The sequence below is a fragment of the Mixophyes fleayi genome, chromosome 1, assembly GCF_038048845.1.
Source record: "Mixophyes fleayi isolate aMixFle1 chromosome 1, aMixFle1.hap1, whole genome shotgun sequence".
Lineage (NCBI taxonomy): Eukaryota > Metazoa > Chordata > Amphibia > Anura > Limnodynastidae > Mixophyes > Mixophyes fleayi.
The window spans coordinates 448,145,880-448,169,207 of record NC_134402.1 but is presented as its reverse complement, the minus strand read 5'-3'; the positions used below and the strand labels follow the sequence as shown (position 1 = coordinate 448,169,207).

General features: G+C 40.9%; 1 protein-coding gene across 1 annotated transcript in view; it reads left to right on the top strand.

Annotated features, from left to right (window-relative positions):
- The window catches only part of SETBP1 (SET binding protein 1), a 150,251-nt gene that overhangs the window by 98,178 nt on the left and 28,745 nt on the right, over positions 1–23,328 (top strand). Inside the window, exon 3 of the mRNA XM_075186275.1 lies at positions 17,518–20,935. Coding sequence (XP_075042376.1) covers positions 17,518–20,935 — 3,418 coding nt within the window. The remainder of the gene's footprint in view (positions 1–17,517; positions 20,936–23,328) is intronic.

Sequence of the window (23,328 nt, the reverse complement as noted above, 5' to 3'; positions counted from 1 at the left end):
GAGTTGCTTGTACAGCATTTTGTTTGGAAGTTGCTACAAGTTTGACCTGCCTATAATAACTGGAATTCTCTCATAAAGAAATTGAGAGAGAACAAGAGAGCCTTTTGGGAGACTGTTAGAAAATAAACATTCTGTAGTATATAACGGCGACTTCCCTATACACCACTGCAGCTCAAGGATAGTCAGAACTTCCCTCGCTGCGCCATCTGTTAGATTACTAGAATACATGTGTATAATGTACCTCCTACTGTAAATTATAAGGATAGTAAGTCTCATAGGTGCTCTAGGGCCATAAAAAGGTACAGAGCAAAATGCTTGTTTCTGTACAGGACACAGATCTCCGATGTGACTAATCCATAATAATTTATTACAGGTCGCAGCATGTGTACATCTTTATTTTACTGGTGGGCAAACCATTTTAGTGTTGAATGATATAACCATGTAAGGTGTCACTTTGCTCCCATAGAGATTTTGCTTTGGAGCCATCATATTTTAGTATTTCGAGCGCGTGCCATATTTTCTAGTTCTATAACAGATGAAGAGTGGCAGGTTGGCTGCCTCTAGCATACAAGAACGGAGAACCCCACTTTAAGAAAAAATGTGCCCCCTGATTTTTTGAAGTCAGAATGGTGGAGATCTGTGCTCTCCTTCTACATCACTGGACTTCTTCTTATTTTTGTAATGAAGGGTATTATTAGCTGGTTACAACATAATAGAGGGACTCTCCTCTTTCAAATGAAAGTGATGAAAGGGGTCCGGGCACTTTTAGTGCCCTAACCCCTTTTCCTGGCTCTTTAATTTTTTTCTGCAGGCTCTAGATGCCCCTCAACATTTGGCAACAGATAGGACTTGTCTCTGGGGGATAAGTAAGTATTATTTTAACTTACTTGAATCCCCCTTTCTGCTTGTCTAACTTTTCCTTAACGCTGAAGGTGTTAAATGAGGTTAAAGTATAAGGTGATCTTATGCCAATAAAAAATCCCAAGAGTTGGGTAACATTTGAACCTAAAAATTACTGCTGGCACCTAACATTTGAGAGTCATTTCTGTTGTCATTATTATAAATATGAAGAGAAGTTTCACAATTTTGGGAAGTGATTGGAGACCTAGATCTACATAGCTGTTGTACAGAACGTCTTGATAAGAGTCAGCTGCTGAAATAGGGCTTGTCTGAGAGGCTGAATAGCATTGAAAGTGTCATAATCCACTTGCTCACTTAAAACAAAGTTCTTTCATATGATTATTACTTGCAACTGGAATGGAAAGATGTTGGATAAAGAGGAGGAATTTAACATCGTAGGTGTTCAATTTAAAAATGGGAAAGTCTACGTGGTCGTGTTAATTTCCTATATGATCAGGTGCTCGTAGAAAGGAAACTTCAGCAGTGGAGAGCAATCAGCTGAATGCTAACAAATTAAATGTTGAAGTATTATTCTAAGCTGAGCATTACTGGCATCGGATGTAAAAACATTTACTTTGGCAATTGCGTTTATTGTAATGTGTTTAATGTGGCTGCTCTTGAGTAGGTGTATACACTGTTTACCTTATTTCTGCAGCCACTTATTGGGGTTCAGTAGACCAAAGGACATTTGCTCACCATTGTTGAAGAGCATGGATTTGCTAACATTTGTTTAACACTAGTAAAAGCATGCCAACAGGTACGGGCATAGAGCCTATTGGTGTCAATCGACGACCCCAAACAAAAATTAGCCTTGTCATTGGCTTGTTAACATCACAGGGGAGCCTGCCACTCTTGTCTACTCTTACTACAGGATGGGAGCAAACTAATATGCTGTATTTCAGATATATAATGTAAATATTATCAAAGTCTAATGTAACTGCTGCAAGAAAATAGAACATTGTTTCCACAGGCTAAAAAGTTACGCTATAAATTGTGATTGGCATTACCTTTGTCATCGCTCCGTGTCTTTCTGATCCATAAAAATCCTGTTCAAATCCCTGTGACAACTGCTTGTGACCTCAAACTACTCACATAGTCTACTTGTATCTACTTGAATCAAATGCATACTCCAAACTCAGTCAGACAGGCAAATTATGGCATCATGTATATAAAAATTCTATTCAGCTGTCACTAGGGTCCCTGACCTTCAGTTATTATCATTTTCAATGTCTTTCTCCTCTGTCACCAGCGGCCACGTCTTGCAACTTACCACATCCTGCCATTTAGTCTAATTGTCACCAAACAAACACTCAATCTAGCGTTCACCAAGGTCCCTATCGTAATACTCTATTCACAATGGTTTAGGTTATACTGACCCATCTATGTTCTACCAGTTCAGTTAGTGGTTCCAAGATCACATCACTTCATGCAACTGAAACACTCAGAGTTTTCATGCACTCATCATCTCCCGCATCGACTATTGCAATTCCCTCCTTACTGGTCTTCCCAAAGTCAGACTTGAACCCCTACAATCTATTATGCATGCAGCGGCTAGATTGATTTTCCTTGCAAACCGTTCTTCCTCTGCTGAGCAACTCTGTCAGTCTCTACATTGGCTACCTGTATTTCAACGAATCCAATATAAAATTCTTCTACTAACATACAAGGCCATCAACAAAATTGCACCGACATACATCTCCTCACTTGTCTCAAAATATCTTCCAACTTGACAGCTCTGTTCTGCACAAGATCTACGTCTCTCTTCCACTCTCATCACATCCTCCCATTCCCAGTTACAGGACTTTTTTCGGGCTGCACCCACTTTGTGGAATTCCCTCCCTCGCACAGTAAGACTTTCCTCTAGTCTCCAAACCTTCAAGCGTTCTCTGAAAACCCACCTCTTCAGACAAGCTTATGATATTCCTCAACCACCATCTTAATCTCCCTAGGTTACCCTATTACCACCCTCTACACAGCTAACACAAGACAACAACCCTCTGACCAACATTGTTACACACACAGCCCACTTAGTACTTTTACCTTTGCTTTATAGCTGGTCCAGTGTGCAATATGATGTAGCACATGCCCTTGTGTATCAAACTCCCATTGTCCCATAGATTGTAAGCTTGCGAGCAGGGTTCTCTTACCTCTCTGTCTGTATGTATTACCCAGTATTGTCTTATTAATGTTTGTTCCCAATTGTAAAGTGCTACGGAATTTGCTGGCGCTATATAAATAAATGTTGATGATGATGATGAGTTTTCAGTGTGCGTTTTCCGTGACCATTCTAACCTTTGAAGAAATTGCTTTATTGTACAATCCTATGAAGGGCAAACATTTGTGAAGTGGTCTCAATAGCATGTTCCTGTTTCTTACCGGTGTTCTTAAACCTCACACTTCCTTCTGCTAAGCATATTCTGCCTCTTATCTGCCACTTGTTTTTCTTTACAAGCAGCCCAACCACAGGATATGAGATAAGCATGTGAACCAGATCATATCTCCTGTGCATCTCTGTCCACCTTACCGGATATGTATATGTCTCTCCGCCATCTTGATTAAGATGCAGAGATTGCGTTAAGATCTTTTCACTTAGAGATTTAGGGACACATGCATTTGACCGAACTTTTGCAATCAACTGATAGGCAGAATTAAACACAGAAAATATTTCACGGCAGTAGCCCTTTAACACAAGGTGCGTGTATAGTTTTTAACATGTTTTAGTAACAATGTCTCTTTAATCAGTGGGTGAAAGGAGCATTGTCCAAGATTCCTTGTGTTGGAAGTAGGGAAGGTCGGCGTTTGGCTCTCACCACCCCTCAACTCTATTGGTTGCCACAGCTTCATTTTTTGGTGCCTATGTCATTCCTTCTTTAGCAATCTCCACTGTGTGATGGCTGTGCTAGTGTGATAAACAAGAGCAAATTCTTTCTCGGATTAAAGGATTAAGATCTGAAAGGTGATTCAAACTCTTCCCTGCACTGAAAAACACAGATGAGAAGAAATCCTTCATTCCGTCCTTTGCTTAACTTGTTTTTTTTCCCCCCCTTTAATTAAAGAAAGTGATTGAGAAATATTCTGCAGGATTAGATGCTAGTTAGCACAGGAGAATCTTATAACAAGTTTGGACCTTGTAAAAGGACCACTTAAAATATTTCACTGTTCTGTCTCTCAGAACGTAATAGGGAACTGAGATGTACTTCTCATTATTTGGATGTTGTGGCAGGATCACTTATAAATAACTCATTGTATACATTTATTTGAATTTTTTGTGTAGTGCACTGATGTCTATCTTTGCAAATGTACTGATTTCTGTATCGGAAATGTATTGATTTCTGATGCAGTAGCCATATGTTGGAGGAAATGTGTTTTTAGAAGAAAGGAGATCTCATGCTAATTGAGCCTTTTTCACCTGTGAGTGACTTTTGTAGCCTGAAAATACAGCAAGGAATCATTATTTTTTATCCTGTTTGTTTACAAGATAGACAACCTACATGCATAATACAACCAGAAAGTAGTTTAGGAAATCCAAGATAGATGTGAATTTTTGTTAAATCCAAGACTAGAAAACATATTGCATCCTGATGCTAACTATTGGATGTAATATCTCAGACTTTGTGGTGCCAGCTAGGATGGGGGCTGGGTTACCCCCTGCTAACATGTGTTTCAGAAACAGTATATAAGAGCTGCATTTTCTATTTTAGCTATATTATACCATTTGTATTTCTGGATGATCACTAGTACCTCCAACTATTGTGTAATGGTCCTTGTAAGGACCCCTTGAACAATAGACATCACTACTTGAAGATTCAGCCTGCAACTATTGCCTGCTGTATCCTGTGACCAACAGATCAGCGCTTACACTCTAATCTGTTCCCCGGCTGTCCTGTGTTAAACCCAGCGTCTCTGCGTCAACGGTCTGCCCGCTACCGAGCAGTCCTGATCCTGGTCAGGAGTTGCTAGTCAGCCTACAACAAAGAGGCGCTGCAGCAGCTTTAACAGACTACCCAGAAGTAAGAGCCATTGAAAGAGCCCAATGGTGGCAGCCAAATTCTCCTACGACTAGTGCACAGTTGGCATTCGCAAGTCTGCGAGTGGCAGGTGACACCAGTAGGAGCAGTCAGTAATTGTTGACGGTGAGAAGCAACCCGGATAAACTGTGTAGGAAGAGCATCCCTTCACCCTTTCTTCCCTCAACAGACCACGTCAATGTGTTTTGCTATGTGAATCATGTATAAGTACAACTTATTCATCCCTTAAATGGGCAGTGTAATGGAGCATTATGTTTTTTTAAAAAAAATGTATGTGTCGAGATTAATTATTATACAACCCTGTCTGAGAGGCTTTGTTCAAAATGTATTCATTCTAAGTTAGCATTCCGTTATTTTCACAATAATTGTGCTACTGGAGGACACTGTTCATTGAAGCCTAAACCAACCTCTGCACCCATAGGCAATCTGCGGGGGGTTTCATAGTGCCTGGAAACCCCCCTCTAAGCCTCGGGCATTGTATAATTGAGGTGGCTGGACCCTGCTCCCGCGTCACATGGCTCTGCTTGAAAGGGAGAGCTGCGTGCACCTAACAGTAGTGTACGCAGCATTGCCCATGTATATTATGGGTATAGGACAGAGTTGGAGAGCAGCCAAGCACTATCTAATATAGCCACGCCCCCATGCATGCTGGCCACGCCCACTGGTGGCATGGTGTGGAAACCCCCCCTCTACAAATCCTGCGTTTGCCCCTGGCACCCCTATATCGCTCATCCCAAAATATACTCACACCATGCCCCTTATTTGCTCCAATATTCCATCATGTGCCACTCAAACCTATTTTCTCCAAAATAGCCCCACATGCACCTCTTACCTCCCCATGTGCCCCTTGCTTGCCTTTCAGGCCTCCCCGACCTGTTGCCCACCACTGGTGTAGAAGATATAGCAATGCCTGGCCTCCTGTGGAGTAACATTTAGTTTAGTTGCACTTTGCAAGTTAGCCCTCTTCAAATTCAACCACTAACCGTTCCATTCATGCTGCAGGCAGTTTGGTGATGATGTGACAGCGGAGAGACAAAAACTGCAATGCATGATTGTACATGTAGTTGTCTGCCACAGACATTGCACACCGTACTGTGATGTCACTTTAGGCTACCCCTTCCCTCATCTGGACTTCATTTTGCAAAGATACTAAGCCAGAACTTTACTACTGGGAGTCCCAGGTCCTCCTATCAAAAGTATTTCTGGGGTCACAATAATAATGCCAAAGCAGTTTATTTTTTTTTGGATAATATTAGTTTTATTACAGATATGATGTAAAGATGAAATGATCCTTTAAGGAAACGGCTCCAGTTTGCAGATAAATAGTCTGTTGAATGTCTTGTGTCCATAAGCTTTGTGAACATTTACAGAACATAAAACATACTTACCTATCAGTAGGTATATTTCCCTTTTTTAATAGTGTTAATGGGTGGGTTTTGTTTTTTGTTTTTTGCACAGTGACATGTTGGTGGGCATGGTGTTATATAAAGAAGAACTTTCCACATTTTGTGTTGCGGGCAGCACTGTGGTTTAGTGGTTAGCACTTCTGCCTCACAGCACTGGGGTCATGAGTTTGATTCCTGACCATGGCCTTATCTGTGTGGAGTTTGTATGTTCTCCCCGTGTTTGCGTGGGTTTCCTCCGGGTGCTCCGGTTTCCTCCCACACTCCAAAAACATACTGGTAGGTTAATTGGCTGCAATTAAATTGCCCTTAGTCTCTCTCTGTCTGTCTGTGTATATGTTAAGGGATTTAGATTGTAAGCTCCAATGGGGCAGGGACTGATGTGAATGAGTTCTCTGTACAGCGCTGCAGAATTAGTGGCGCTATATAAATAGATGATGATGATGAGACAGATTATTGTAGCTGGATAAGGACCACACAACATTAACAGTAATGTAATAATCTGTATAGGATATGTGTGTTCTGCTAAATTTAGTTCAGAGCAGCGTAACTGAAATCATACACATAAATGCATCCTCATTGTGTAGCTACCCCTGCAATGTAAATGCTATTTGCTTAAAGGAGAACTTCACTCAAGTAAATACCCTCCACCAGGGAAGACATTGGATGGGGGGTCCATTTCCTTTGACCTTGGGTGAGGGGGGTCCATTTCTTTATGACCACTGCATTTTTTGGGCTCTCCATGACCTGCAGATGCTAGAAAGGGATAAAATGATTATCAAAGTTGTGTGGTGTGAAAGGTACCGCCTTATTGGACGTGTCTTGGCCATCCAATCAGAAGCGTTCTTCACTCCACATGTACCATCAACAAAGGTTTGAATTACAGCCCTCCAGTTCTGCAGAGTATGAACAGCTCACAGAAGGCAGCGATTCCAGCTGCTAGTGAACGACCCCTTTAAAAAGCCAAGTGATAGTATTTATTGTAACTCGCAGAGACAAGTCCATTTGTATGTAGACCAGACCTGCCTAACCGCCAACTTATGACAAGTCGCACATTTTAATTGCAGAGTACTAATTATTAGTTACGCTCATTATCCATCCGAGCGTGTAAAAACTTGCAAATCAAATTGGTTCCTAAAAAAAGAAAGGTATTTCGGCCTGCTGCAACTTGTCTAAAGCCAAAGCAGATGGATGCTTAGGAAACCTCTCAGTTCCTTATAAAGTAACTGGATATTGTGTATCCTGCTTCCATTCTTCATGTAACACTCTCTCCCTGGCGGTCTGTCCGTATTCTGCATTAATCATTTAGCGTTTAGCTAGGGACATGGTTTGTATACAGGCCGTCCCCTCGCTACCACAGTACAAAGTAGATTACTTTCCTGAAATGAGCCAGGGCTATTGATTTACACTTTCCTTATCGACAATTCCCCAGTAGCAATGAAAATAGCTGTGATAATCAAACACAAACAATGGATCGCAGTGCAATTCCTGGCCTGCTGAATAATTAGCTCGCTCTTAAGCCTCTATATGGAATTTTGGTGTCTGCATGTTAACTCTTACTTACTCGGTTACCAATCTTCAGTGCGAGTAATCCACTGAACTTGATGTTTGTGTGTTCTACATTATTTAACTTGCAACAAAATTATATAGAGGATTCCAAGCCCCAAGTGCAAGTTTTAACTTGAGCCTTTAAAACATCAATCAAGGATTTGTGTATACGATTGTGGTTTAATGACGCTTTCTAGCCTGTCCACAAAGCAGTAATGGCTATTTGTCGCTTTCCACTATCGGAATGTTGCGGCGTTGTTCCGTTACTCTCATTTGCATACTACGTCCACCGGCTTTCAATAGGAATCACAGCAGAAACAGAGGAGAGATTTAAATAAATAATAATTAAAATCTTTCTTTCCAGAGCAGCAACCAAAAAATTTAATTTTGTGATAATAGGGCAACTTTAAGGGGCAAGGAAAGAAGTGAACTACCCCCAAATTCTAGTCCTAGATTCATGATCGTGGCCAGTGATGGGGATCCTGATGCAAAAGGGCCGCACATTTCCTTTTAATGTCAGCGATAAGTTAAAACATTAGGTTTAATTAAAGAAAGAGACACCTATCTGTCATAACATGTCAGTATGAATTTTAAACAAGTGTGACAAACAATAACAAAAACATATGAAAATAAAGCAGGAAGGAGCTGGGGGCCACACACGAAGGCTCAGAGGGCCCATCACTGGTCTAGGCCTAGATTTCATCAGCTGCCATTGTTTATTGTTCCCTACAACTAGGACAAGCTGAACTTTCTGTGAATAATGTGGTTAATTAATGATGAATTTGTGTGTTCTGTTCTCCCTGTTTTATAGGATGGGTTACATTAAACACGGACATTGGTTAGACGCCATCATAGGTGCGTTATTTAAATCATACTTGCCAACTTTCCTTGTTGGCTTCAGGGAGATCCCCGTGGAGGAGGGCGTACCTTGCCGAATCACATATTTTTGGCCCGCCCCTAAATAATTGTCACAATTTTGGCCAATTACAGCAGGAGGCAGGGCTAAGATGATGCGATATTTGCATCTTTAATCCCCCCCCCCCCTCCCTCCGCCACTTATCTATTGTGTGGGCAAGAACCAGGAGGTTGCCCTGCTCGCCCGGGAGTCTCCCAGACATTTCGGGAGAGTAGGCAACTATGCGTTAAAGAAAAAGCAGCTAATGAATCTCTACAAACTGAAGTGTCTTTTACAATTCTGTCTCCATTACTAGAGTCATGTTGTCTTACCTGTCAGTCTTTGATTAAATCTTGGCCTCCATGAAAATGGCCACCTCCATAGGCATCAATACATGGACATAGGACACAATTTCTGAACTGTGTCATCATGCCACAGATGGCGAAGCCAACCACGTCTTGTACTGGGTCAGCATCAGGGAGAATGCCAGACTCTTCAGGGAATGAGGGAGATCACCCCTATTTCAGGGAGTCTCCCTGACATTCAGGGAGAGTTGACAAGTTTGATCTAAACTTGGTATTCATTTTCCACAAGGACAGTGTAAAGCACAATATGAATTTCATTTAATTGGTGGTATTTAGGATTTAACCGCTGAAAATGATTGTTTACCATCGTATAAAGTCTCAATTATCCTGAGAGTAGAATATTATGAAGTTGTGCTGTATACAGACATTTTGCTATATTAAAGGACTTTGCAGTGAAACTTTTTTTTTTTTTTTTTACAATCCACGAAGAATAAGTCTAGTGTCATGTTGCGTTCAGTTGTGATTCCGTTTGGCTTTGACAATATCAAAGTCTAAAAATGAGCCCCCATAATCTTTAATTGAAAGTTCCATTCAGTTGTCAAAACAAAGTCATAATGTTCTAAAGGCAGATAAATAGTATTAACATGTCCCAGCAAAGCTGCCTGAACAAAGCCGTCATTCACGTAACTTGTGTAATAGGGGATTTTCCAAAACCACACTTGTAAAGGGCACTTCTGCTAAGCACAGCATAAAGCTCAGGTTTATATGGGAACAATAATCATATTGTGCTGTTATCTTTTTATTGTAGAAAGGTAGATGTGGTCCTCACGGTCAATGTTAAAAAGGACCTTATGCTAAAATGCAGTTGTCCTGAAGACAATAGGCTTTGTATTGTTTGTGATTAGAACAGCGCTAGGACTGAGAGATGCTCTGTTCAAAAGTCATTGCAGGGAAATCAAAAGTACATAATAATAATAATAATAAATTGAGAATTATACGTGATGTACAAAACTGGAGAAGTGGTACTGTGCCACTGCTCCTACAGACATAGACAGATACTGAGAATTACACCCGACATAAAGAACTAGAGAAGTTGTACTTGTTCATCCTTATGGAGCCTAATTTTTGGGAATAATCTTCATTATTATATGGATGCCCATGTTTCCTGTCACAGTTGAAATATTCTGCTGACTCCTGTATTATTGTGTGTACCCAATGCGTTACTATTCTCCATTAACATACACATTTATAGATTTCTGCTTTTTTGTGGTTCGTTGGTCTACAGCGCATAGTTCCAGAAAGTGTCTGTCTTATGTAAATATTTTTTTGCATGCTGCAGATTTTGACTCTCTTAATGAGGTTTCCTCTAACCACTCTTCCATACAGATAATTTTTGGGTCAGCAACGCTGTATGTGAACCTTGACTCCGATTGCGGCTCAGCCCTTCAGCAGGTTCCTTGCAGTGATTTGTGGGTTCTGCTTTACTTATCTGACCAGTTTATAAGCAGTTTTAGAAGAGACTTTCAGATCTTTAATTGACTTTAACCGTTCCCCTCAACTGCTATTTCTTAGCGATGTTTCTGATGGTGGAAATTTCACACTGTTTATTTCTATTTATATCCTTCACCTGCTTTGTGACAGTCAATTATCTTAATGTTGAAGTCCTCGGGTAGCTGTTTAGAGTAGAGATGCTCAGGCTCGGTTCCTCGAGAACCGAACATACCCGAACTTAGCAGATCCGATTGTGCACTGTTTCAGATTTGAAAACGAGGCAAACCGTCATCGTTACGTCGTCTGATCTCGGATCTCGCGATTTGTGGATTCCTTTTTAAGATCCAACATAACGGTGGGTGGGAGGGAGGTCAGGAGAACCCAAGGACAATTCCATCCGTCTTCTCTCCTCCTGACTTCACCACTTTTAACTCTGCTCACCAGCTACCTTACCTTCCTCCTCGAGGACCCTCTCCCCCCGTCCCCTCTCGCTCCCTACTCTTCCCCCTGGGGGTCTCCCTCTCTTCCGTGCCCTCCTTCCTAGGTGCCGCTGTTAGCGGACCTACCCCTCTCCCTTCTAGCTGTGCCTTGAGCTCACTGAGTTACTGTGATTATTGTTTACGGTTCTGTGCTGTGTCACCTCCTATTGTAATTTTTGTTTGTCCCTGTAAGACACTACGGACACCTAGTGGCGCCCTATAAATAAAAATGAATAATAATAATCTTGCACCATTTTTCTTTTCTGCCACTGCTGTGTGCCAATGTGTCCTAGATTTGCTAGGAACTGCTGTGTGTTTGTGTCATTGCTCTGTCGCTTACCATCCAGCCAGGTCGCTGCAGTATTTGTCCGAAAGTGTATGAAAATACTATTGTGATCTGTGGGTGGTCTAAATTGACTGCAAATGACTTGAAATTAGTGTTGTTGAGGTTAATAATAATGTAGGAACAAAAAAAAGAGCAAAATGATGTGATTGTAGGATTTTTTTCTAAAAAATCCAAAACCAAAACACACAAGGGCGGTTTTGCCAAAACCAAAGCACAAAGCTAATCCAGATCCAAAAACCAGTTCACGGGGGTCAGTGAGCATCTCTAGTAGGTCCAACATCCTGGGACGGTAGAAAGTTCAGATTATTTATTCAACTCGCTAATTGGCCTCACTTGGCTATAATTAAGACCTAACAAGTCAATCAAGTTTTGATCCCTGTAAAGAAAATTATTAATGCATCAGATGGAAGGGTGCCCAAACTTTTTCACATGCCACATTCATTGTTTGTTCTTTCTTGGTCTATTATAGTCAACAAATATGTAGTTATTGTGCATTAAAATGTGCAGAAATATCGCATGTAAGTTTGTGCCGTGGTGTATCTTCTTTTAATGTAGAGATTCTGGGAAATAAGCAATTTTACCATATAACAGTATATCTCCATTAGACCAATACCAAGATCAAGTAAGAAAAAGTAAAACAAAATTAAATCTAATTTAAAATCCAGTTGATTTCATCATTATCAGTCAGTGACACACATTGATTTCACTTTAAAGTCTGTCATCCGGGTGTAGACAAATATGGCTAGATTGATTTATCTTTTATCGACTGTTATGAACTGTGAGCAGCGGAGATAAGGCCCTAAACGCTTTGATGTGATATCAACCCTTACAAACCACAAAACAAACACACGTCTCAGCTGTGAATCTGCTCTGCCGCAGCCATGTGCTCCGCTAAGATAGAGGCTTTCTGGGAGTGAAGGATGTGTGATGAAATCCTCAATCTCTCCCGGTTATCTCTCCTCTTGCACCAGTCACTTCTCTGCCGTGAGCTCCAGTGGTTCCGGAAATGAAATGGGGAAATGACTGTGTGTGTATATCTTCTGACACTACCTACTTGTGTACTATAAGGCCAATGGTAATAGATGGAGTTCAGATGCAAACTTTAATTACCATGATATAGTGGTAGGCAGATCATAAACAAGGGTACAAAGATAAATTAATGAAAATATTATTGTATTCTTATTATTTTTTTATAAGATAATATTTCCAAGATTAATGTTGCATCTGTCTATTTTATGCTAAGGAACGGTTTATATGCATGGTTTTCCTGCGTCAGATTGGAGGTCCTCCTTTGCGTTATATAAAATTATAGGACTCTATGACCTATGTGTGGCAAACACAAACTAGATATTTGTGTAGTTGTTTCTTTGTTTTTGTTGGTTGTTGTTTTTTTCTTAAAATATGCCAAAAATTCTATTGTACTATGTATCTATTACATTGTGCTTGTCAACTACAAAAATGCAACTCTGTGTAATGCTATATCAGGGTTGGGAAATCAGACTTGTGGTTACTATATATAATCATAAAGGTTCGATGGCTAACTGGGGTCAGTCTGTGTCTTACCTGGTTTTATGCGTTAGGGAAACCTTGTCAATTCTGGCACCAATATGGGAAAGTTGGATCTATTGCATACTGAGCCATTTGTTGACATATTAATATGTTTTGGTTTTGTTTTGTTTTTTTACCCAGTTTCCATCAAGCGACATACAGACAGGGCAGCATTTATTATTGCTACGAGTGGGGCTTTATAGCACAGAAAACAGTGTCTTGTAACTAACTTGAATAGTGCAAGTGGAATGCAGAAGAGCTAACCACAAGATAGCACAAATCAGTTCTCCACTCTATCTATAACCATTCTGCGCCTTTCACTACCATAAATCTGCTCCATCGGCGTAAATAAGGGTTCGATATATCCATGGAGTCAGGCTGCTAAAGTGGAAGGGAGTCCTTTCTGTTGATGTCAATGTATGCCTATCTTCCCTGTCTCATTTAAATCTTCTGCCAGCTCTTAGATGTCACTGAACTACTTCTGAATTCTTTGTTACATTGTCCAGCGCTGCGTACTCATCTGCTATAAACTACATAGGTGCCTTTGATCCTGAAGGGGCACAGTCTAATTTATTCAGATCCCTAAAACACTGTAGTAATTGTGCAAATTCTAAATGCAAAAATTAGACGGCCTTTTCTGAGTGTGAATTTCAAATCCCTTATTCTTGTCACTAACCCGGTGTAATGACAGAGCAGCTTCTGTATTGAAGAGGATATAGGTGGGGAAACATTCAACACCTACCGGTATTATTATTATTTTTTTTAAAACAAACTTGCTGATTGAGTTTCTGCCTTCCTAAATTATAGGCAGAGATAGCGCGCAGTAATTAACCCGCAGAAGCCATCAATGATGTTCCATTTTTCAACTTTTAGGATGATTAGAATATGAAAATGTAAGACACAATGGTGCAGATGTTTTAAAATCACAGCAGACAGCAATTAGTGACATGAGAGGCAGCTGCTTCTCTCTCCAGATAAAGCCTCTTAATAGGGAATTACACTCGCAGAGCCATTACCCAGATGGATCCGCAAATCATTTAAAAAGGGGGCGTTGGAGAATTAGCCGTGATTTCTAAGATATCTTATGTATTCACGCATGTATATGTACGTGTGTGTGTGTGTATATGTGTGTGTATATATATATGTGTATATGTATATGTGTATATATATATATATATATATATATATATATATATATATATATATATATATATATATATATATATATATATACACAAGTTAACCCGTGCATGATACTCATGCATTCTAGTCAAATCAAGATACTTAAGGTCTCAAAAAGGTTCTTGTCATGCATATGGACCTAGCCCAGGCCTCCTCAGGGGAAGATCGTTACTTCCCGACGCAAGCGCCCTTTTTAATGTGTGTTCATGAGGTAAAATTACCTCACGAAAATGAGTTTGACTCCTCAACTCGTAAATTTAGCCTTTACTACCCCTCCCACGTGGGGAAGGGGGGATGATGGAAGTTAACTGACTTGACTATTCTAATTTTTTTGTCAAATAATGTCAGTATACCAAATTTCAGGTCAATTGGATGAGCCCTTTCTGAGAAAATAGTTTTTTCCACACACACTAACGCACGCCTCTACACATGTGTGTTCATGAGGTAAAATTACCTCACGAAAATGAGTTTGAGCCCTACCAAATTTCAGCCCTTTTTGAATTTTTTTCCCCACACACACTAAGAATTTAGTAGGTCAGTGTATAACTCTGCCCAGCAGGTGGCGCTGCAACTTGTTTTTTTTTTCCCACATACAGACGCCACTAAGCATTTATATATTAGATATATATATATATATCTATAATATAAATGTCTAGTGGCGTGTGTTAGCCTGTCTGTGTGTGTGTGTGTGGAAAAAATAAAACCAAGCTGCAGCGCCACCTGCTGGGCGGAGTTATACACTGACCTACTAAATTCTTAGTGTGTGTGGGAAAAAAAAATCAGAAAGGGCTGAGATTTGGTATACGAAGATGTTTTTAATTTGTTAATTGAATTTGTTAATTGTTAAAAGTGTTTATAAAGATTTAAAATAAATATATATATATATATATATATATATATATATATATATATATATATATTTATATTTCTTGAAGGAGAAGTGACAGTTGGGAGTGGTTGCTGGGGGTGACAGTGGGGAGTGGTTGGTGGTTGAGGCCTGGGCTATGGCCCAAATGCATGACAAGAACCTTTTTAACACCTTAAGTAGCTTGATTTGACTAGAATGCATGAGTATCATGCACGGGTTAACTTGTATGTATGTATATATATATATATATATATATATTTAAAGGTCTTACCACAACTGGCCATAAAGTGGCTAAGTGGTTAGCACTTCTGCCTTACAGCACTGGGGTCATGAGTTCAACTCCCGTCCATGGCCTTATCTGTGAGGAGTTTGTATGTTCTCCCCGTGTTGGCGTGGGTTTCCTCCGGGTGCTTCCGGTTTCCTCCCACACTTCAAAAATATACTGGTAGGTTAATTGACTGCTAACAAATTAACCCTAGTCTCTCCCTCTGTGTGTGTGTTAGGGAATTTAGACTGTAAGCCCCAATGGGGCAGGGACTGATGTGAGTGAGTTCTCTGTAAAGTGTTGCGGAATCAGTGGCGCTATATAAATAAATGATGATGATAAAGTGCAGGATATGTAGTACTTTTATCCCATTTTTGAATTCTTTTGGTGATGAGAAGTGTTGCTGAATTTGTCCCCCACCTGCCAATGAAATCTACCCATTGGGGACGGGGTGGCTTTTGTAATTCATATATAAGGCCATGTGCTGTTGGCCCCTATGGCCTTAATTCAGCATTAAGGAGGAATGATGAATTTCTGCTACAATTAATAACCCATAACTGCACTCACAGACTCCATAACTTGAGCAAATTAACCGCCAACTCCGGCTGACTTTTACATTTTATGAGTGTGAAATATAAGGGGGTATTAAAATCTGTACAGAGCTTCCTAGAGATTAATTGCAGCAGTATATAATAGGTTAAATCTGTGTGAATCAGACTCATCTTCTTTAATTAGACGGCAATAATTACTTTTTAACAGTGCCAATAAATCTGTAAATAGACAGAGGACTGCAAGGACCCTGGATGTCTCGGGTAGCTTGTAAGGCGCTCAGTCAGCCTGCGTCCTGCTGGGATTTTTTAGCTCTTATCATTTGTTGCAGAGAGATAAATATGACAGTGTATTCTTCTGAAAACGAATATAGATTCCAACATTAAAGTCCCTCTTAAACTGAGGGTTATAGGTCGAGCGTTGCAGTCACTCGAAGGGAAGTGTAAAGTCTTTAATTGCAATTTGTGATTTATCGCTTTGTCTGTAGCCTTTTCGACCCGTCAGGTGGTTATGTTCTGTGTTCCCCATGACACCTTCAAAATCTTATTTTTTTTTAAAAAAAAATTACTAATGGTCGCCCACACTAGCGAGTTTACATGTCCTTATTTCATCAGCAACATTTATTTATATAGCGCCAGGAAATTCCGTAGCGATTTACAACTTATTTAGGTGTTTTTACATTGAAGTAGGTAACGGTGGGGGTCGCAGATTTCAGAAATGCTGGTGGTTAGTTGCCCGGGGCCAGTTTACAGCGAACAGCTGTTTTGGTGACCTTCTGTTATGAAAAGGACACGTTACTTAGGCTTTATGATGAATAGTTTCCTTGATGAACTTTCTAAGAATTAAAGAAAATATGGGTGTTTTCTATGACATTCTAGATTTAATGAGTATTACATGTACTTGTAGTGTGAACAGTATTAGTATAAATCTTGCGCAAAGTGTTGGCTCCTTTATTTATTTATTTATTTATTTATTTACTAAAATGTCATGTATATATAATCCTTGTTTGGTTCTGTCAAATTAGGGAAAATGCTTCTTCAAATCAAAAGGACAGTTGTGTGTTTTCTGAACTTGTATTCTACCACAAGTTTATTTATGATAATAGAGGACTTTATTACAAATTTGGGGAGGCTGTTTTAATCTAATTATAGGAGTACAGATACCAGGTGATGACTGAAATTATAGTTTTAGTTATTTTTTCATTTTAATGAGGTTTCCCACCCCCAGACTATTTGGCATTTGCAACCATTGCAAAAGACATAATCTTCTTTTCTTCTGTGTGTGCTTTTCAGCCCTGTTCCCATCAACAGGTGTTTATTCTTTATCAGGGTTCTAAAAACAAACAAACCTTAATTCATAATGTTATATGGAATGCAGTAACCATAGTAGCCCCCATTTCTCTCTCTCTCTCTCTCTCTCTCTCTCTCTCTCTATCTATCTATATATGTATATATATATATATATATATATATATATATATATATATATATATATATATATTATATATATTATATATATAGTGTCCACCCAAAACCAGTAGTCATCTGAAGGTAGACAATCATTATGCTGCTAAAAAAAGTTATTGTAGAATTATCTGCTGTAATAAAAAGTCGTGTGGACTTCTAAATGTAAAAATGTTGTCGTTACGAACGTCAACATTGTTGCAATGGTATATGTTGCCGGACTAACGAGTCTTTGCTTTCCTTGCAGGTGCATGAAAAGTTGCAGAAACACTCCGGCCTGCATTATGACTCCAGCGTTCCTCCTGACATCACCAGTGACTCCTTAAAACCAAAGCACCAGCAGAAAACTAACCAGCATCATCTTGACTGGTTACCAAGTTCAGACTCTGGCCCAACAACACAGAGTGGTTTTCTGAATGCAGAAACTGGCAAAGAAGCACCTAATGTCACCAAAAGTCCAAATCCAGCAATGACTTCTCCGTTTCTCAAATCTCAATCGAAGAAATCTAATGCGGGGAGTCCTTGGAGTCACATTTCAACTTCAAAGGAAGGTCCAAGTTGTAGTTTAGTTTCATCACCAAGTAATGTTTTGTCGGCTTCTAACAATGCCGAAAGCAACGGGCCTTCTCCATTAGAGGACCAAAAAGCTGCGGCCACTGAGTCACCAGAGCAACCTTTTGGTAATGCAAAAAAGAAATCTGGCAAAAAGGAGTTAAGTCAAACTGTGCAGGTGGCAGAACCTGAGCGGGCAAAACATAACCCAAAAGCACTTGATCCCAAAAGTCATGACACCGGGGAAGCTAAGAAAGATAATGAGAATTTGTCTGCTACACAACAGCAAGATGTCGCATCTGTAAATCTTTTCGAGATTGATTCAAGCCATGCAAACGTCACAATTCCTTTAAAATCTACACCAGTGGACCCACCTGTAAATAGAAGGAAAAGGAAACCTTCTTTGAAACCAGCAATTGACAAGAAGGTGCCAGACCAGGACCAACCTTCCGGGAGGTTAGTAGTTAATGAAATAAATAACCAAGTTGTTACTCAAACCCAAGCAAACAAGAAAGACAGCAGAGTAGTAAAACAGGGTAAAGTTGCCAGTCATGAATTGTCATCAAAGTTAACAGACTTGAATGGAGGTGTAGGAAGAACATTCATAAATGGCATGACCCGCCTGCAGAAATCGGCCACCCTGCCTATATCAAAAGCCATTTCCGATAACTGTAGATCTAAAGTGTCGAATTTACAGCATCCCAAATTTGCTGCAAAGAAAAGGTGGGCATGTGGAAAACCTAAAATAAATGCCCCCCATGAAAATTCAGTGTTGCTTTCTGAAAAAATTGTGGTAGATCCTCCTTCTGCTTACCCAATAACACCCTCTAGCCCACTTTATACAAATACAGATAGCCTTACTGTGATTACACCAGTGAAGAAGAAAAGGGGTAGACCAAAGAAACAACCGTTGCTTACTGTTGAGACAATCCATGAAGGAACGTCTACTAGTCCAGTAAGTCCTATTAACAGAGAGTTTCCTGGTATGAAGAAGAGAAAGGGGAGGTATCACCCCGCTGAGCTGGTCCAAATAATGCCTTCTATGGAAAAGTCAATTGGTGAGTTAGAATTTCACAAAAAAGTTGGAAAGCTTGGAATGTTGGATAAAAAAACAATAAGAACCATCAACAAGATGAAAACACTCAAGAGAAAAAATATCCTAAACCAAATTTTGTCCTGCTCAAGCAGCATAGCCTTGAAATCTAAATCTCAGCCACAGTCAAATGCAATAGCAACTGTAACCACAACTCTTGATGCCAGATTGGGCAAGCAGATTAACGTCAGTAAGAGGGGAACAATTTATATAGGGAAGAAAAGGGGAAGAAAGCCAAGAGCAGAGCAGGTTCCCCAACAAAATGAACGTAGAACAGCCATTAAACAGACCAGGCCTGTTTCTAGCCAGCCCGAAATCCCAGCAGTGCCTTCCAACTTGCAGTCATTCGTGGCATCTTCACCAGCAGCTACTAACAGTTTTACAACACAGCTAATAGGTTCTAATGGAAATCTTAGTCCTGCCAGCACTGATACAATATTTTCAGATTTAAAAACTATGCCAAATCTTCAGCCAATCAGTGCTCTTCCAACAAAAACCCAGAAAGGAATACATGGCAGTTCTTGGAAGTTGTCTCCACCAAGGTTAATGGCTCACTCGCCTTCTCATCTATGTGAGATAGGCTCCTTAAAAGAAGTCACGCTGTCACCAGTAAGCGAATCTCATAGTGAAGAAACCATCCCAAGTGACAGTGGAATTGGTACAGACAACAACAGCACTTCTGACCAAGCTGAGAAGAGCTCAGAATCCCGCAGAAGGTACTCCTTTGATTTTTGTACCCTGGACAATCCAGAGGTTACTCCATCTGAAACCAGCACAAAGAGCAAGCATGGTCACCGGCAGAAACATCTCATTGTTGATAACTTTCTTGTTCATGAAAGTGTTAAAAAGCCAAAGCACAAGAGAAAGAGGAAAGGTTTGCAGAACAGGGACAATCTGCAATTTCTTGCAGACCTTGAAGACCTTATAAACAAGTTTCAAGTCTTTAGAATTTCCCACAGAAGTTACACGTTCTACCATGAAAATCCTTATCCCAGTATATTCAGGGTTAACTTTGATCACTATTACCCAGTGCCATATATCCAGTATGACCCATTGCTCTACCTTCGCCGGACCTCTGACTTGAAATCAAAGAAAAAGCGTGGTAGACCTGCCAAAACCAATGACACCATGACAAAGGTGCCTTTTTTACAAGGGTTTGGATACCCTATCCCAAGTGGAAGTTACTATGCACCATATGGAATGCCTTACACATCAATGCCTATGATGAACCTTGGTTATTATGGTCAGTATCCAGCTCCTTTGTATCTGTCTCACACGCTTGGGGCAACTTCTCCTTTCATGAGGCCCTCTGTTCCACCACCACAGTTTCACACATCCTCTCATATGAAAATGTCTACTGTCGCCAAGCATAAAACGAAACACGGTGTTCACCTGCAGACATCAGTAGGTATGGGCCTAGGTGACATGACTTCATCTAAAACTGGAGCTGTTGGACTTTCAAGCAGCCGGCTCCACAAAAGGAAACACAAACATAAGCACAAACATAAGGATGAACGTATCCTTGGGGGACATGGTGATTTCAGTGGTCTCTTTTCAGGCAAGTCCACAAGCTTTTCAGGTCATGCCACGAATGAGAAACTCAGTTCTTCTAGCAAAGACCTTTCCTCCGTAAATGAGAAAAACAAATACAAAGAGAGGCCGAAGCACCAGCATTGTGAAACTGGACAAAGAGGTCCAAAGACTTCTTTTGAAGTGGACACACTTTCATCATTATCACTTTCAGATGGTCAGCACTGGACTCAATCAAAAGATAAAACTGACTTGAGCACTGAATCTGTTGATATCGGTTTGAAAAGATATTCTGGGAATGACTGCAGTTCCCGAACAGATTCTTCCGACCTGTTTGTGGAAATGAATTCATCCAGTGATAAGAGAGATGGTGAATTGAATGGCAATAAAAGAAGGACATTTGAAGGTTTTGGATCCTACCGAGAAAAGGACATTCAGTCATTTCGAATGAACAAGAAGGATAGAAATGCTTTTGATATTTCAGGATCAGGTAAGATCTGTTTATATTGTGATCTAGGTTTAGATGTATAGTTGGTTTGAAATACTACTAAAAGAAAACATGTATTTTAAGTTCTACTGGGACACTCTCGTTACTATAAGATATCTAAAAAAATATGCTTTTTTTATTCTACTTTTGATTATAGTTGTATTTAGTACTTTTTAGTTAGTTATATCTGTCCCCTGTAACTAGATCTGTGCAATGCTTGGTAATTGGACAGATTAACTAAAATGTTCTTCATGTAAAGCAATAAAATGAGAACTGTTTGTACTAAGGTAGAAATGGACTAGCATATGTCTCGACCAAATCGCTGCTCACCCTACTCTTAGTAGAGATTATATTGTATATACGTCTTCAATGGAAAGAGTGTTCAAGAAAGTCAATAATGCACAGCAATGTAGGTACCCTAATAGAAGCACACCTTCCCAGTTTCCCCATGTGACCGTACGGTCTGGCAATTTTGTAACACGCTGTCTGAACTCAATCATTGTCCTACATTTTTAGCCAGTACCAAATCCATGTGATTGATTCCAATCTATATCTGATTGTTTTCTGTCTTTGTGGGCCCACGTATACAGTGACTTTCAGACTCTCTGGTCAAAAATTACCTAATTTTCTGTCTGAATTACAGCATGTATGGACACTTTTAAGAGTTAACACCATTCATAGTTGCACTTTGTAGCCTCTAGAAACGATCTTTCCACAGAGGTAACACATAGCACATCTCCACAATAGAAGCTAAAGTAAATCCTTCTGGTTGCTATGGAGCAAGTTTTTGTGCATATCTACCTGTGCTATAGTATCATAAATGTCCCCTACCACCTATGATCAACTTCAAGTCTCTGAGCTTAAGTTAATTGTATAATTATGGCAAGCAGGCCTCAGCCCAAGTGAATGTGAGCCTCGGTCCTCAGCCCAAGTGAATGTGAGCCTCGGTCCTCAGCCCAAGTGAATGTGAGCCTCGGTCCTCAGCCCAAGTGAATGTGAGCCTCGGTCCTCAGCCCAAGGGAATGTGAGCCTCGGTCCTCAGCCCGAGAGAATGTGAGCCTCGGTCCTCAGCCCGAGGGAATGTGGGCCTCGGTCCTCAGCCCGAGGGAATGTGGGCCTCGGTCCTCAGCCCGAGGGAATGTGAGCCTCGGTCCTCAGCCCAAGTGAATGTGAGCCTCGGTCCTCAGCCCAAGTGAATGTGAGCCTCAGGCCTCAGCCCAAGTGAATGTGAGCCTCGGTCCTCAGCCCGAGGGAATGTGAGCCTCGGTCCTCTGCCCGAGAGAATGTGAGCCTCGGTCCTCTGCCCGAGAGAATGTGAGCCTCGGTCCTCAGCCCGAGAGAATGTGAGCCTCGGTCCTCAGCCCGAGGGAATGTGGGCCTCGGTCCTCAGCCCGAGGGAATGTGAGCCTCGGTCCTCAGCCGGAGGGAATGTGAGCCTCGGTCCTCAGCCCGAGGGAATGTGAGCCTCGGTCCTCAGCCCAAGTGAATGTGAGCTTCAGGCCTCAGCCCAAGTGAATGTGAGCCTCAGGCCTCAGCCCGAGTGAATGTGAGCCTCGGTCCTCAGCCCGAGGGAATGTGAGCCTGGGTCCTCAGCCCAAGTGAATGTGAGCCTCGGGCTTCAGCCCAAGTGAATGTGAGCCTCGGTCCTCAGCCCAAGTGAATGTGAGCCTCGGTCCTCAGCCCGAGGGAATGTGAGCCTCGGTCCTCAGCCCGTGAGAATGTGAGCCTCGGGCCTCAGCCCAAGTGAATGTGAGCCTCGGTCCTCAGCCCGAGAGAATGTGAGCCTCGGTCCTCAGCCCAAGTGAATGTGAGCCTCGGGCTTCAGCCCAAGTGAATGTGAGCCTCGGTCCTCAGCCCGAGGGAATGTGAGCCTCGGTCCTTAGCCCAAGTGAATGTGAGCCTCGGGCTTCAGCCCAAGTGAATGTGAGCCTCGGGCTTCAGCCCAAGTGAATGTTAGCATCAGCAAAAATACTCATTTGATAAGTGCTCTCAACAGTGGCTAAATCTTGTAGAAAGTCATCTGATGTATAATTTAGCATTATGAAATCTTTTATAATTCAAGTCATCCTTGGGTTTATTGGTCATTTCAGGATGATTCTGTAGACAATGAATGACTGAATGAATAATATTTTTTTCCACCCACCTAGTTAGAGTCACTGGGGTCAAACTCCCATGCAGTTATGGAGAACTGACAGACATTCCTCACTATTTCCTGGTCTATAACCTCCATCCTCATGAGTATTGGTTTGGCTCAGGCAAAAATTGTCTCCCTCCAGTTTGTGTAAGCAGCATGTGCACCTTTGCTTTGAAGTGCAGTTATCACAAAGAATTCTAATATCCTAGATTAATGTCATTAAAAAGTCATACATCATTTAATGTTAATTAAGAGTAGCTCA